Source organism: Haliaeetus leucocephalus, unplaced genomic scaffold, assembly GCF_000737465.1.
Source record: "Haliaeetus leucocephalus isolate CR32 unplaced genomic scaffold, Haliaeetus_leucocephalus-4.0 Scaffold41, whole genome shotgun sequence".
NCBI classification, from domain to species: Eukaryota; Metazoa; Chordata; class Aves; order Accipitriformes; family Accipitridae; genus Haliaeetus; species Haliaeetus leucocephalus.
In genome coordinates this window covers 1,518,589-1,535,859 of record NW_010972477.1, presented here as the reverse complement: position 1 = coordinate 1,535,859, position 17,271 = coordinate 1,518,589, and the positions used below count along the sequence as shown (strand labels likewise).

At 37.3% G+C, this 17,271-nt stretch overlaps 1 protein-coding gene across 1 annotated transcript in view; it reads left to right on the top strand.

Annotated features, from left to right (window-relative positions):
* The first annotated feature begins 334 nt into the window (after positions 1 to 334).
* TNS3 (tensin 3) overlaps positions 335 to 17,271 on the top strand; it is a 118,689-nt gene continuing 101,752 nt past the window's right edge. The window contains exons 1-8 of the mRNA XM_010576755.1: positions 335 to 484; positions 5,761 to 5,811; positions 7,063 to 7,185; positions 8,696 to 8,760; positions 11,795 to 11,878; positions 15,175 to 15,287; positions 16,422 to 16,482; positions 16,626 to 16,701. Of these exons, the coding sequence (XP_010575057.1) occupies positions 335 to 484; positions 5,761 to 5,811; positions 7,063 to 7,185; positions 8,696 to 8,760; positions 11,795 to 11,878; positions 15,175 to 15,287; positions 16,422 to 16,482; positions 16,626 to 16,701 (723 nt within the window). The remainder of the gene's footprint in view (positions 485 to 5,760; positions 5,812 to 7,062; positions 7,186 to 8,695; positions 8,761 to 11,794; positions 11,879 to 15,174; positions 15,288 to 16,421; positions 16,483 to 16,625; positions 16,702 to 17,271) is intronic.

Sequence of the window (17,271 nt, the reverse complement as noted above, 5' to 3'; positions counted from 1 at the left end):
CCAAATTTGTTGCACTGGTGTTTGTCAAAGTTGCTTGTATTCATTTTACTGCTTTTCTACATTATTGGTTGCAGAGATTTTTTTTCACTACAGTTTTAACGTGAAGAACTCTGATGTTTGGCTAACTCCATTTGTGTACTGAACTGACTAATTTGAGCTCTGTAGGCATTTAATAAGTTGTAATTGTAATGAAAATATTGGAAACATCAGATGCTTGACTGTATGAATCCAAGTTGCAGTTTCTTCTCGTTAGTATGCTATGCTTGTTCTCAGCCACTTTGCTCTGAACTGCCACATCTAATTTCTTCACAGAAGTGCAGACTTTGATCACATTATGGAGGAAGGCTATGAACTTGACCTCACTTACATCACAGAGCGGATCATCGCTGTATCCTTCCCTGCTAGCTGTTCTGAGGAAACTTACCTCCACAATCTACAAGATGTAACCCGAATGCTCAAATCCAAACATGGAGATAATTACTTGGTATGTGTAGGATCAGTCTTTTGTGATATATCATCTTCTGTCCTGCAGGAAGACCACTTGTAGGTCCATGTGTACCATTATAAACTAAAAGTCACTCATCTAAGCTTCTTTGGTCCACCTTTACAGCTTTGCAAGCAAGAGCAAGATTTTCAGTAGTGGTTTAAGCTGTTAGGCAAGGACAGGTATTAAAAGCACTTTTCTGCTGGTGGCACTGCAGTCTCTGTTGTGATAGCACATAGTCAAATGCTGTAGCATAATTGCACTGACCATTTTCATTGTCCAAAGCATGCTTTTAAAAGATACACACACTGCAATGTGGAGTGTGGTTTTTTTTCTAGCAGCTAGCTACATCTGGGTCCTCAGTTGGGTATCTGATGGTCTCTCACCATCATGTCTAGGCTGTCTCTACTATATATTGTGAAACACCATATAAAAGTAGGGTTGCTGGTTTTGTATTCTGTCCAGCTCGTTCTCATTAACTTGATTTAGATGCATTTTTTTTCCTGCTGTTTAGTTTTCTATAGGAAATTCAGTTGTAAGCAAATCTATAATAAGCTCCGTGTGCAGAAGTTTTTCTTTTTTAAATGATGACCCAAACTGCTAATGTCCTGTGCTGTTTTCGGGCTAGTGCATCTAAACCCTATGGCATGTATTGTCTCAGCTTGTTCCATGAAGGCGAGTTTCAAACACGGCCAGTATTTTATTTACTTTTTTCTTCTACTGTCTTTTTAGTTAGCAGTAACTTTTAGTGTAAACTATTAGAATCAAATCCACAGCTTCAGGACTGTGAACTTGACTCACAGTGGACATGAGTTTCTGGAGAGATTCCACCTAGTGATTTAAATTAGATTGTCTTTCACTGACAAACCGAGGTGTCATAGTTGCATTATGAACCAGCTATTGTCCTCAAGATGCCCTTGTAATACTTGTAATGTGGTTTGATGTCCTCCGCATGCCACCTTCTTGCTCTTGGCTTCCCTTCCATCAGACGCTGGTAGCTTGTAAGGCACAAGATAGCAATAGTTTGAAGGCGACCTGTCTGTAAAGCTTTACTGATTCACATTCACCTGTTCTCAGTGGCCTTTCCCATGCGACAGCAGTGTTTTGGTATTTGTGAAATAAGCTTGTAGTCTCAGTCCAGTTAAATCTCACTAAATACCTGTTTGTATTACAAAAATCTGACATATGGTAAGTCTTGTTTTGGGTGCCCTCTCTCAAAGTGGGATTGCAGTCAGTTTCTCTTGCAAAGTTTGGATTTTTGATTTTTGGGGGGTTTGTTTTAGTTTTGTTTTAGTTTTGTTCTCTTTATTTGTTTATATTCTAATGAGTACTTTGGAAATTGGGTGGCTTGGTCAAAAGAAAGTTTGATGCTGTCTGCTCCAAGTATGTTTCTGCAAATTTGCAATGTAACCTGGCAAACACAGCCAGGTTGTAGATTCAGAGAGCCCCTTTTTAAACTATCATTTGTTTCTCATGTTTCAAAGACCCCCTTCAGTCTGCTCAAGAGCCATGTGTATAGCAGCAAAAAAAAAAAAACAACCCAAACCAACAAAAAACCAACCAACCAAACCCTCCAAAAAAGGTATGCAAGTGAGCAGTTCTGTAAAGAGATTTAAAGGATAGAACGAAGCATCCTTTTATTCCCCCCCCAAATTCTCTTTCTTACAAAGGAATGCATGTTATTGCAAGATTCAAAGACTTGATTCCAAGTGAATGCTGTTTTACACCACTACTTTCAAAATGCACGCAATGCAGACATCTGTCAAAAAGCAAAAACAGTTTAAAGGACACAATTTCTGTGTCAACTGAAAAATTCAGTTTGCAACAATAAATTCACCATTATGTTACCATTTTGATCAACTTCATCAGTAATGTATTTGTCATGCTATTTTGATTAAAAAGTTTGCCATGCATTGCACTTGTAGGAGAGGAGTAATGCTCAATTGTTCAGATATTTTGAGCTTTTAACCAAAAAAAATCCATTATAAGCTTGTCTGTATACTTGTCTGTATACATATGCTCATTTCCTAAAACTGAATGTTTTGGTGTTTAAAACAGATAAATATGTATGTTTTTTGCAGTGCTTCTAACAAGTTTTATTGCAGTGATTATTACTTACGGTTGTCAAAGCAGTTCTCTTGATGTTGATTTACAGCAGTGAAAAATGAGCAAGCTACCTTATTTCTGTCAGCTCCTGTACTAGTGTGCTGCAGTTACATTTTTGTATCCACAGTGACTGAAAGGTAATCGAGTTTTTTTCAGGAGCAAACTATTCTAAATTAGCTCATTAGTTAGAGAGGTATCTACGGAGGGGCGTACAGAGCAGCTGATGAACAGTAACTCATTTATGTCACAGGCGTTAGGAATCTGACAGTAAATACGATTGTCTAAATTCATGGTCAGTTCTTTTTTAAAAGTGAAACAAACCCCAAACCCACTGCTACAATTTATAAAAAATATTTTGGTGGTTACACTGTAGTCTTAGCATATACATATTTGTTACTAGGTTAGACTAATGTAACTACTGTACATTTTCTTGGTCTTGCATATGTAAATGATATGGTAATGCTTGTACGGTGGTGTTGCTTTACTAGTTGGAACTATTTGTTAATTTTAGTTTATGTCATGTTTTGGCCACCTTCTCTTTTCCCTGCTCTTTACGCAGCACAAGGCTACCACTGTTTCCAGTTTGGTCCCACCTGGTAGAAGAGTTTTGCCTGCCTGCTCTCCCAGTCTCTCCTCCTTAATGGAACGGGCTGTAGGCTGGTGAACTGTTCCCCAGTCAGTACCTTGTGTCGTATGACCACAGTACATCTTTTGCTTTCCAAAATTGCCAGCTACATGCTGTTTGTTTCTGTTCTTTGTCATTAGATTTTGTATTTCTGGTCATATGATTAAGGAGCAGACAAAATCTAAGACCCTTTAGTACCTTTATCAAGGTCTCTTCTCCAGCTAAACATTCTCCTTATTTTTTTTTTTCCTATGGTGTTGCTGAGCATTCAGCTGGGTGGGAGAATTAATATTGTCTTAATAGTATGAGTTAACTTCCCAGTTCAGGATAAAATCATATGGGAAGGGGGATGTTTCCTCTCTGATGTGTATAAGGAAGAAGGGTTTCTTTTTCCCCACTTCTTTTATCTTACTTCATTTTTATTCTTTAGATGAGGTCCTAAAATTTAGGGCAAAAACATTTAAGTTTCATAGAACTAAAGGCTAATGCTCCTCTTTCTTATACCAAAATATACGTAAGTTGACCTAGGATACGCCAAAAAGGGCCTAAAAAGGATGCAGTTAATCATGTATTTATAGCATGTGCTTCTCTTCAAATACTTCTGTGACCGCTTGTTTTGTTGTTGTATGTGAAATGTTGGTTCCTGTACCTTCTGGTCTCTGTTCTGCACTGATAGGATTCCTGGAGTATCTCAGTTTGATCTCTACTCTATAGCTTGACAGGGACTTGGGTACAACAGCATCTTCATTTTGGCATCTCATCCAGCAGTGACAAATACCCATCACGAACAGGGCCGTATCCTGACATACAGGAATTTTAAACTGATCTTACATATAAATACGACAAGAAAGATGAATAAAATAAAGTTCTTGCCAAATAGCACTTTTTTTCTGTGCAAAATTTTAGGTAATTCATCTCTTAACACAGCTTTAACGCTAATCTTAAGAATTCTGTACTGAGAAGTACAACTCTCCACTAAATTGTTTTGCAAATATTAAGACTGCTAGAAAATTACAGACATTTCATTTGTATAAGACACTTCTGGTTTCATTCCTGTTAAATTACAGTTGGTGTTTCTGGAAGGATAATAACTATAGTCTTAATTGCAAATGTTGATACATCATCCTGATCCAAAATAATATGGACAGTGCACATATGAATTTTTGATTGCCATTTAGCTCTTCAGCAGTAATCTGCTTAAAATGCAAACTATATATTGGACTAAAGACCATGTTCCTCATCATATAAAGATGTTTTATGCTTTCTTTTGGGGTTTGAGGTCAATAAAAGTTGCATATACCCTTTATGGACAAGATGATGTGTAATTCCAGAATCTTATGCAGCTTAAAATAGAAGCTATTTTCTGGGGTCCCTTGTTAATTTGGGGGTTTCTTCATTCTCTGGATTAATTTCTTGTTCAAAAAGCATACTTTTTCCTAAAGAGAGTATAGTGCCTTCCTGCTTCCACGGTGTCCATGATGGGGCTGCACATTCAACTTATTTAAGAACTCCATCAGGGAGCAGCAGGCGCCAGCTCTGGAAGTGAAATGATGTAGTTTCTGTAGCCTGTTCAGTTCTTGGCTTCTTTGCTCAGACTGCTGTTGAGAGTGCTGGTTACGCTGAATGGGATGATATACTTCAGAAAAAGGTTCTTAAATTGTCCTTGGGAAGTAGTAAACTATAATGGACTTACCCCTCATATTTACCGTTTTTCATATTTATGGTCCGTTTATCCCATTCTGGCAGTGTAATGAGACTTTTTAAATGATTATGAATGTCATCTGTACTTAACTCATTGTGATGTGAAATAGCCACACAATGAAAGAGAATCTGCCTCTGGAGCATTGTTTCAGTTGTTGAGTATTGATATTTCAGCTTTTTGCTATTGATTGATACTGCTTTAAAGTACTTCCTAATGAAAGAGTCTGATATACCTGTACACATTGCTTTATTTTTATTTTTATTTATGTTCATTTAGCAGTCTATCTCTTTAGCTGTTCCTTATTAAGCACTAAGTGTATGATAACTTACTGTCTAATGAGCTAGCAGAAGAGTTGGAAGATCTCACAGGCTAAGTTATAGTTAAATAGCTATGCCACATCTTCCTTGTGAAATTTTGACAGAATAATACTTTCTTGCCAGGCACTCAAATTCAAATGTTTAAGACTGTACCACCCTCCCAGACTTTTCTTTGTTAATTCTAATGCTGTGCAGTTATTTTGCATGGTGCCCAGGTCTCTCAATATACCTCTGACTAAAATAAAGCCATGTAAAATAAATGAAATGTAGCAGAATTTTAATTGTCCTTTTTCAAAATGTGCCTTTAGTTTCATCTTTAGTTTCATCGTATGATAACTGAATACCTAAAATACATTTGCTAGTGCTACCTGACTTCAAATGTTAATTTAGTTTAGTAAAACAGTAGGCAAACCTGAAGCCTTACCACTCTAGTTTCTTGTAATTATCATGTGTTTCGAATACAACTATTTACTACATAAATTACGAAGTCTTGATGGCTGATACTTTTTTCTTTCTTTCTGAACAGGTGTTAAACCTCTCTGAAAAGAGATACGACCTTGCCAAGCTTAACCCAAAGGTATTGGTTGTCTTCCATAACATACTTCTCTTTCTAGTGCTAAATACAACTTAAATGGCCTGATAAGCCCTGAAGCGATGCAAGCGTTGAGACACAGAGTAAAAGAACTTTTGGAAGATGATAAAAAACCCCACATGCATCCCTTTTTACTTTTTCCGAAGTTCTGTTTTGTGTCTGTTAGGTCTGTGCTTTGCATAGCTGTTCCTGTTGTTTCTTAGACTTTGCACACAGGATCTGAAGCCCCTTGTGACTACTGAAAAATTCCTATTGAGTGACATAAATTTTACTCCAAGTATACTTCCTCTGTGCAGTCACAGGATGCTAGGGGTTATATACTGCAACGTACAGTCTGATAGCTCAAGCTAGTGAACTCGGTTGAGATATAGACTTCCCTTTTGTACTGTTTTCTCATAGTTGCTTCTCTGCACAATAGAGACATAAAGAAGGAAGCTATTGATGTCTGTCTTTTGCTCCTCCTCCTCACCAAGTGTTGTATTTGTTTGTTGTAAAAAACGATATGCAGGTACTTTTCAGCAGGTATTGTAAGGCCAGTATAGCACAAGTGTGTACTTGTAGCAGTAGATTTACAGGGTTATGTGCTACCTGAGGAAAATATTAGAACTCTTAATTTTGACCTTTTGAATGCTTTATTGATCATGAAGGATTTAAGTTGCTCATGGTTACTGGTTTTGTTAGGGTTTACATATTATATGCGTACAATAATGATGGGTTGAGTAAACAGTATTATATAGTGACTAAAGTTGAATAGAAAATATGAACAAAGTTTTGAGACGTCACATCTGTTGCACATGAAGGAAATAAATTGCGAATCACAAAATACTGGACTAGGCCAGTTAACATCCTTTGTTCTAATTTTGACCTCCTAAATATTTTACCGTTATAAAACACCTGAATTTCTAATTGAAAATTCTTTAAGAAATCAAGATTATCAGAAGTGTTGTCACTTGTGAGTGGTTGGTGGGTTTTGGGGGAAGTTTGTTTTTTGTTTGTTTGGGTTTTGTTTGTTTTTATAAAAGTACTAGTATCTTTAAAAAAACAAACAAATGCCCTTCTTCTGCTTAAGAGACCTGTAAGCATATTTTAGTTACATCATGGCATTTGAATGACATAATTATCTGGGGTTGGAAAAAATGCGGAGGGTCTGCACCCTCACAGTTATTTGAAGACAGATTTTAATATGCAGTATTAGGATCAAAGTGTCTTTTGTGAATGTTACTCATTTAATTGCAGATTATGGATGTGGGGTGGCCTGATCTCCATGCTCCGCCGCTCGATAAGGTGTGCACCATCTGCAAGGCTATGGAGTCATGGCTGAACAACGATCCTCAACATGTGGTGGTGATCCATTGCAGAGTAAGTGAGCTTTGTGCATACACGTCGTCTATCAGTTTGTATTCCTTTTAAAAAACCTTGTCCTTTATTCTTACTCATTTTAAAAAATAAAAAAAGAAGTTTGCTCTGTTTTCGATTTTGGAAATTGTACCAAATCTTCAGTTGATTTAAGTAGGCTTAAATCCACTGACCTTGCATTCTTGTTACATACTGCTTTTTTATGATAACTACGGTTCTAGCCTCTGCTCTGGGTATAGCATGCAGTGATGTTAGTTCACTTCCTTCAAAGGTCAGTGCTACTTCTGTGAGTGTATTTAGAAGCTTGAGGTTTTTCCAGCTCAGTAGCAAACTCTTTAGAAGCTTTTCATGTTTCGTGACATTCGTGGATTTTGTTGCCGAATAAGGATAGGCAACATATCACAGATCATCCCTTTAGACTGCCTTATGGCTGTAGGAAATGAGGGCGTTAAGTACCTCCTCGGTATTTCTGATAGGTTCTAACTGCTGGCATCATTGCAGTGCCTTACAGCAAAGCTACCGTTGTGCAGTGTTACTACTTCTCCTTGCTTGCTCATGATGAAGAGGAATAAAGAAAAGCCTGAATGAAATAGATAAAATTAATTCAGAACTGAGTTGGTAGCTGTGCTGGTGACACTTGAGGCAAATCTGTCTCTGTGTTACTGGCGGATGTTACTCTAAACAGAATGAGGGTGATAATGGGACCAAAACTTCTCTTCAAGTCAGGTTGTATAGTCCCGAGTCCTGAATTGCTTGCAGGGAGAATGCCACGATTGTATGAAATGCTGTTGAATTCTTACTAGTTGCAGGACTGCAGCCAAGAGAATGGCCCATACATGGGAGAAAAGAAGAGGGGCCAAAATATTCCTAGGTATTTTATATACAAATTGGTGGTGCATATTGTTGATTATTGCCTTTTGGTAATGACTTTAAAGTTTCCAGCCACGAAGATAGACGCAGCAACTTGTATCAGCTGAGAGACTGAAATTGTTTTGAAATCTGTGAGAATTACTGCTTAGTAAATTGTACTGAATTTATGTCATAAGTAGTAGTTGTTATAAATCTCAGGTGCTGGGGAGGTAACAATGCCCAAACCTGTTGGAAACTCATATGCTTTCCAAAATAGCTATTTTATAGCATTTCATGCCAGAAAATTGCAACGTTGTCTAGACTTGTCTTGAAAGATCTCTGGAAAAAGTAATATAAAATTAGGATAGGTGATACAGTGTTTCTATTACTGGTTAAGATTATTTTGTTTTAATAATTTCCTCTCAGTAAGACTTGACAGGCACGCACGTAGAAATCCTACTTTGTGGTTTTTATGTCACTTGTCAGCCAGCTTGCATAGATGGACAAGCTGCTGCCCATCATTACCACAATTCCAACAACACAGGAGATGCATAAGCGAAAGGACTCTCTGAATCTCCTGTCTTAAAGTTTTGTTTTGTATGGTTCTTAAAATAATTCCCAATAATGTAATAAATAAGTTATCATTCCCTTTTTCCTAATACAGGGAGGAAAAGGAAGGATAGGCGTAGTCATATCATCATACATGTACTTCACCAATGTTTCTGCAAGGTAAGTTGTGAATAATGCCTATTGTGTTTTTTACAATTAAGGAAACCTCAGAAAAAGATGCTTTTTAATTGTAGTACTGTTTGTCACCTTACTGTTTGTCAGTTAAGGGTTGTTAGGTTTTCTTCTCAAAGAGTCTTGGAGCATGTCTTAAAACAGCCTGCCTTCATGACAGAGTTTTCTTGTGGTCCTGCTTTCAGCAGGAGGTTGCACTAGGTGACACCCCAAGGCGCCTTCTAATCTGAGATATTCAGTGATTCTGCGGAAAAATTCTCTAAAGGGTCTTTTGAGATGAATGAAGAAATGTGTAAGAAACAATTTTTATATGATGATACCATCTTTATTCTATTAAACCCATCTATTTGCCACATCCATCAAGTTGCCTCTCTTGAATCAATATAGTATTCCTAAAGTAGTTGAGGAAAACAGTTATTAGAATCTGGAATCAGTATTTGAATAGGGAATTCCTAGACATTGATCAAAGTGCAGAATGCAGTTTAAGAAATAATCTAGACTTCCATCTTGCAGTCAGTGCAAACAATAGGTGTCTGAGTACTTGGTTTTAATTGTTTCTTTTAGAGTGCTCAAATTATGAAATGACAGTTGATAATTTATCTCAACAAAGATAAAAATGGATAAATGGTCTCAAAAGGATGAAATGTGTTTTGTTTTGGGTTTTTTGTTTGTTTTTTAATCAAACTGTTTTCCCTTGGTCTCTTATATATACATACATAAATGTATTAAAATGTCCTGTAAAGGCCGTGGTTAAATCAAATTTAACCGGTTCTGAATTCACACCAGTCTGTCAGTAACAGATTTGATCCAACACTGTAGCGGATGAAGTCCTGAATCACTATAGGCTGATGGCAAATTACTAATGGATTTCAGTAAAACCAGCATCTCAGAAAATAATCTGTGTTCACTCTCATAAGCCTGATCAACAGGTAATTGTAGACTAAGAAATCGAGTGCATTATACACACTAATATGTGCTGAAAAAATAAATACCTATATCTTCAAGTAGTAATTGGGGCAGTGATTGCCACAATTCTGTAATATTTTGTTGACAAGTATTGTGAATGACAAAATCTGTCAAGTGGGGCTAGTACAGTACTGTGTTGTGATCTCAGTGTTGCAATATAGTGTCATCCTTAAAGGTGGTACCTGGCTATAAATACATTTTAGGAATGCCATAACAGAACACCACCTGGATATGATTGTAAAGCCCAGTGATGAAAAGTGTCATCTTTTACCCCAAACAAATTCAGGATTCCTCCGGTGAGGTTGCAGGGGATGAGTGAGTTTGGAAGCCCTTCTTCAAATTTCTGGATATCTGTCAGCTACTATCCAAACCTGAACTTTTCTGTGTAAGAATGAGGTTGGGGAAGTTTCCTACCTAGGATTTGTATATCCCTAGCATTATCAAGACTCTTCAAAATGCTACAGGGCAACCTCACAGAAGCAGAAATTACTGCAGGTGCTGCTGTTGAGGGTGCCAGCTGCTGTGTCAGAAATGGCACTCAGAAGACTTTGAGGATGTTCACACTAAATAAAGTTCCTAATTCTCAGCATGCAAATGCCAAAAAATCTAGGCTTAGTGAAAAAGCATTATGATGCAAACCCCTTTTGGTTATACATTATAAATATCTGATTTTCTCATTTCGGAAGGAATAATGTGCCGTCATATTTAATGAGGGCAAACAGAGCTCTTTGTAATAGTTGGTAAGCACTGTTTTAACAGGTGAAGTATTAGCAGTCTCTGGCCAGTTATGAGTGGGTTGCCTAAATTCTGGGTGGTAGTGTGGGTGAAGATGTATGAAGATGTACGATGGGCTGGGTAAAGAAGAGGGTTTTTAGGTCAAGCATATTCTAAGCACACACTATGTAATCTTTGACATCCATGAAGAAAAGGCATAACTTCACAGCCCGATCCAGCACCCTGTCAAGACAATCGGTAACTTCTGATTAATTTTTGGAAAAGGTATAATTCCATTTTTAGCGTGATATGCATATGTATATTTTGCACAGGTTTTTTTCCTCGGAACTCATTTAGGTTGAACTAGATGTGGAATTTAAAGTTTGATATTCCAGAGTCTAATTATTTTGAAACTTCTGCTTTTTTTTATGTCCTGATGTTAATTAACACTGTCAACTATACCTGTTGAGAGACACATTGGTTTTATCTGGTGTAGATACAACAGAATCAGCATAGCATGTTACTTGGCATATGTGATAAGCAGCATTCTTACTGATTTTTGGCACTTCTGTTTCTTTTTTCTGTACCCTCTTGCCTTCCTCTGCACAGATGCAGAAGACCCACATCAGAGCCAGTCTGGGTAGAGAACGGAAGAAAATGTATTTTTCTGAATGTTGCTCCTTAATTGTGCATTTGAAGAGTTTGTAGTTGTCTGATGCAAAACATTTCTTTTTCAAAGATTGACGCTTTTATTTTAAACATTCTCTCCCTTGGTGGCTCAGGGCACAGGAAACAAAGACTGAATGAATTTTTGACTGCTTAAATGATCCTCTAGGCTGGCATCCTTTGTACCTCACGTACTGTACTACAGTCAGAGCTAGGCAGTGGTTTTCATCTCCGTAATGTTACTGCTTCTTTTTTAAAAACAGAATAAATTTGTATTTCGCAGAGAGAACTCCCCAGTGGCACTCTTAGGAAATTACGGCAAGTATCTTTCTTTTGCAGCCTGAGCTGCTTGGCATTGCTAAAGTTTATTGCATTATAACTTTAACATATTCACGTTGGAAATATGCAATCCAGTTAATTGAATAAGGGAGTAGGTGCTTTGCCTCAAGAAGGAAACTGCCTAAAGGTGTGGAATGAGAAGGTGTCAGTGGAAAAAACATTCTTGTCTGACCTGTAAATGCCAGAGTTGCAAGTTAGGTGCTGCTTTCTTTTCTGTTTCCTTCCTTTCCTTCTTTTTCCTTCCAAATATTTTGGCATATTTCAAGCAGTAACGTGCTGAATTTCCAAGATAATCCTGAACTGGAATAACATGTTATCTGTGTCTCTGTTTTGACAGTGCTGATCAGGCTCTAGACAGATTTGCTATGAAGAAATTCTTTGATGATAAAGTTTCAGCTTTAATGCAGCCATCCCAAAGAAGGTAATTAATTTGTTTCTAATTCATACCAATAAGGAATATCATCGTTATTTTCTGCCCCCATCCCTTACTCCCTCCCTTGCTATGTGAAGGCTATTTCCACAAGATCCTCCTCCAGTGATGCCTGAACTGTCAGCACTTTATCTTATCTTGATATTCCTTGATTGATGAGATCTCTCCTTCAGTTCCTGCACATAGCCCGAAACAGATAAGACCTTTTGTACCTCGCTGTTATCTACGTGTGTTCTTACTGCATTGTTTGTTAACAAAAAGAGATGTCACAATCTATTTCTTGATTGCTCCAAGATAATAATAAACTCATTTTTCTGTGGCATAAATGATGTGTATGGAATGTGTGTTGATTAGTGTGCAATAAAGATCTTATTAACACTTGTTTGGAGGATCTCTAGATTATGCATCTGCCCCATGTCCATGCTCGTAAATGTTTGCATTTTGCAAGTATGCATTATTCATTCTGTCTATCTGGATGTCTTACCTTTTCAGTCTGTCTGCATGAATGAGGTTGAGTTAGGACTCAAAGTAAGCAGTTTGGAAAGTGAATAGTTCTGGGGTTCGCTATTTACCTCATTTTGACAGAGGTAATGAAGGATTCAGTACCAAAAGAGATTGATATCCATCAGACAGGTAATTGTGATATAGGTGAATCTTCTTTTAGAAACATAAAGTATCAACTGGATTTGATTTAGTAATTACTGTTCATTTTTGGTCTTAATCAGCGTGTATACAGTAGGTTTTTTAGAAGTTGTTTAAAGGATAAGGCTTTGCTAGTGATTAAACTAGAAAAATAAGTAGTAACAACCAGCATAAGGCATTTGGTTCTGTTAATCTGTAAATAAGAAAAAATTTTCTGTTGCTTCTTGAACCCATTTGGTGACCTGCACAGCTCTTTTTCCATTTGAAAAATAGTAACACGGCATTCCCTTAGACTTGAACTAAACTTTTCATAACTACAAGTTTACTGGTCTCTTTTTTCCCCTTCATTTTTATGCTTGCATGTATGTGTATTGCATTCTAATAAAAAGGATTTGAGAGTGGTGCCTACAAGGTAGAGAAATGTGAACCGTAGGAGCAAAAGGAAATAGATGTTGTTAATCTTCCTGTCAAGGAGCCTTATGCAGCAGGCTTATTTCCATGAGAGCCAGGCGCCCTCACAGCAGCCTCAGAGTTGTGCATCAGGGCAGTTTTTACAACCGTGTTGACAGAAAGCTTCAGTAGCTACTAACTTATATGCGAGCCCTAAAGCTAGAGATGAAAGAAGTGTAAATGGTGGTATCTAGCTTTCCTACCCTCTGCAAGGACACTTGCTTAATTCTTCTGGGTGTGAAGTCTCGGAGAGACTCAGTTCACCTCCTGACTGATGGAATTAGCACCTTTGCTCAGTAGTACTGAACTTGAGCTGCCCTTACGGTCTTCCAGGCGCAGGCGCGCACGGGTACTTTGGAGCGGGTCACTCGCCGTGAGAACAGAGGAGGTTCTCCAAACCATCCGCCAGAACCGTTCTCCTCCTCAACCTCCTTTCCTACCTTTGCCTGGCCTGGCAGTGGGTACTAATCCTATTGCAGAGAACGGAAAACCAACTCTGTAATATTTGTGGGCAATTTTATATTCCTTTTTTGATCCCGTTTTGGTCAGTTAGTGGCCTGAATCACCTTTTTAATGTGCTTTTTCTCTGAAACCATTCTTGGATAATTAATTACCGATGTCCTTGTTAAAATCCAGTTGATGTATAAATGTGTATAATTTAGGTGAATATCAAAATTATAAAATTTGAAAATACACCCATTATTTGTATTTTGAAACTTTTTCTCCACTAGGTTTTGTCCAGAAAAAAATATATTGTGGCCATTAAGTGTGTCAGTCCTGAAAATAATCACTTAACTTTTCCCCACTGCTGGTTGCATGCTGTAACAGCGGCAAGAAAAGCAACCACAGACCAGATCTCTTATTCTGAATCCATTCTGACAGTACTTAAAAGGGATACTTATTCTCAGATAAGCAGTTGAAGGTTTGCCTGAATAAGAAGTGCAGATACAGACTCTTCATATTTAGAAATTTCTCATAAACCTTCAGGATAAATCTTTGAACATGCTTTTCAAAAATAAGCCAACTGCCTATAAGCCTCTTAAATGCACTGCCTTGAGAAAGGTGTTCAAAAAGTCAGTCAAATTTTTGGAATAATTAAAAATGGGTAGTGGTAGAGAGGAAAAGTTCAGACTGAGAGGTCACTGACAAAATATTTTTTGTCATGTACATGTGACAATTTGTAAATTTGCGCTTTTGATGTACCAAATATTTTCAGAAAGACTGAAGGAGGAAATCAAAAAGCAAAGTTGTTTTTCTTAACATTTCAAAATAAAGTGAGCTTTGCTAGCTGTCTATAAAATGAAACCTATTTTAAACCACCACAGCCCCCGTTCTGGGGTAGTAAAGCTGTTGTTGTTGGGCAGGATGTCTTTAGTTGTGGTGTTACCGGCAGCCTGCAGTAAGGGAACAGTTAATTTGATCTGTGTGTAAAGGGGGAAAAAGAGGTGATATTCTTTTTCCTGTACATTCCTGAGAGTGAAGTTAAATGAAGGTCGTGTCATGGGCATGGAAGAAAAAGGGACTCGAAGCCAGTAGAGAAATTAAAGGAGACCAATTTCCCTTGGTTATTTAAGAAGATAGGAAGAATTTGTTTAACACACACTGCAGTGATGTTCACTTGCATGTACTTGCTCATGAGCTTGTGACCAAACTGGGTATTAAATAGCAGAAATACAATGATTTTCACGTTGCTTTGTTAGTTTTCCTCTGTTTGGTACTGAATGAGATCACTTCTCGTTATGAAGATGTTATTTGCCTGCATTGGCCTTAACGCTAAGATTTCTGACCAAGGGCACTTCTTGCTCTTGTTTTAATGAAGTGCGCTTCACTGTAGATGGAGTGCGACCCATGTCATGCTGCTGTGAAAGCCAACTGAGACCTTCAGTTGGAACTAGAAATATATACCAAAATTATTGACTTTACTGTCTCTGCTAGTTTCTTTCTTACTTAGAGCAGTGACGTAAATAACTAAAAGGAAGACATCAACAATAGCCACGTCACAGCCATGGATTTAATAAAGCGGTAAAAGTGTCTTTTCATGCTGTTTTGTGAAGATTATTCTTTCAGAGTCGTGTTTAATGTCACAATATTATTCAGTACCCACGGCCTAGAAATATTAATGTGTAAAGAATGTATTTCCCTGATACAGTTGCATTACTGGTTTTATCTAATTCAGATAAACTTTGTATTTTTAGATACGTGCAATTCTTAAGTGGCCTTCTATCTGGATCTGTGAAAATGAATGCAACCCCTCTTTTCCTGCACTATGTTATCCTTCATGGCATCCCAAGCTTCGATGCTGGGGGAGGTAAGGTACCTAACTTTTCCTATCCAAATGTAGGCTCAAAGTCTTGTTTCATTTTGGAGCTTTCTAGAAAGCCTGCGTGAATCTCAAAGTAGAGTTGATGCTCCTTGATAGCAGTCCAAATGTTCCAGAAAAACATGAACCAGAAGAAGAGAATCCTAAGAGTAAAAATTACAGCAGGTGAAATAAAATTCTTGTCCTTTGTTAAATGAAGAGTTGATGTTATTCATGTCTGCCTAGTTTCTGAACAGTTGTGATCCCAGTCCCTGGAAAAGAGCTGAGAACCTGGTCAGGTTTCAGAGTAATTTCCTCCTTGCTTAGGAAATAAATTTAATCAGAAATCCAATCTCTTTTCTGTTTTAAGATTGGATTTTCTGTAGAAAAGCCATTTTGGATATGGTGTGCTTCTAAGGTGGCCTGCCATAATAACTGGCTTTAAAATTAAAATGCTAAACCAACATGTTGTACTAGAGTATAATAAAGGAGCGTAACTGTACTTTTATCATCTGAGAGTTAAATAGCACCTATCTTTTGAAATGTCATCAGCATGAATTTGCAATGCTGCGTTCTCATTGTTGTTTAATCTGTTTTTATGTCTAAAACAACTACTTTGATAAAGACAAGGTATAGTTTGTTGTAGTAAGAAATTTAAGGGACTCACTAGTTTTGAAAGAAAACTGTAGGTCAAATATTTTGTTTCATTTTGAAAATTCTTTTTATTTTGTTTTGGGGTTTGGTGGTTTGGTTTGTTTTGTTTTGGCCATTCTCTTTTTTCCCGTTAATAATTTTGTTTTCCTGCAGAAAAAGTGGGCAGGCAGGCAGGCAGACAGACAATTTTATAAGGAGCAGTGCTCCCTCTTTCTTTCCTTACTGGAATCCTTTAAAATTCCTTCCTCCCCAATTCAGAACTAGTCTGAAGATCAGGAAAAAGTTACTTTTTCATAAAATATAATCAAACACTTTTGGGGGGGAAATGAATCTGTCAAAGCCAGTTTTGCTTTGACGGATATTTTGACAGTCAACATTATGCCACTTGTGTGCCACTTCGCTCAGTCTGGATGTGCGTGAAACTTCCTAGTTGTAATATTTAGATAAAGGAAAATAATTACAAAACAGTCTTTTCTCTTGACTTTTCAGCTTGCCGGCCTTTTCTGAAGTTATACCAGGCTATGCAACCAGTTTATACATCTGGAATATAGTAAGTCGTAAGCAGTTTCCTTTACGTTTGAATCCAGATTTTAATTCTCATAACTGCAGAATTACATAGTCGTCTTTTCTTTTTTTTTTTGTTTTTTGTTTCTTTCAACCGTAAATTCTATTTTTCTTTTCTCTCCTGTTAAGTAGCATAGGGCCAGAAAATCAAAGCCGGATCTGCATTGCTATAGACCCTGCCCAGCTTTTGAAGGGAGATATTATGGTAAGTTAATTGTATGGAATGAAAATCTAGTACTGTGCCATTTGGTTTACAGTCTCTGACCTGTTTTGCGTTCTTGTAAAAAAAATAAATTGAGCAAATGGTTGCAGACATACTACAAAAGAGGTTATTAAGTTTATTTAGTCATCAACCTTGAGTTTTATAGGAATCAAAATTCCTATAAAACTCAAACTAGAAGGTTTTTAGGAGCCGAAACAATTGCTCTCAGCATTCCCATTTCATAGCATCACCAAGTACAGTAAGGCCTGTGTTGCTATTTTCTTTATAAAAATTGCTTTGGGGAGTATTTGTAACTAGGCATTAAAATACCCTTGTCCTGTAACTTGGCAGGCAATGTGCACAATCATAAAACTCTATGCTGTAAAGAAAATACCTAACTAATTCGGAATTGGTTTGGGCCTCAAAAAGGTGTGATACCAAATAAAAGCTTTCTGATTCTACAAGCACATGCAGTATTTAGAAAGCAATCTATACAGGTTAATATAGCGTGTGTAATTCCCTGTGTGCAAAGTGTAACTATGATTGAATTGCAGCACTATCATTATAAATCTG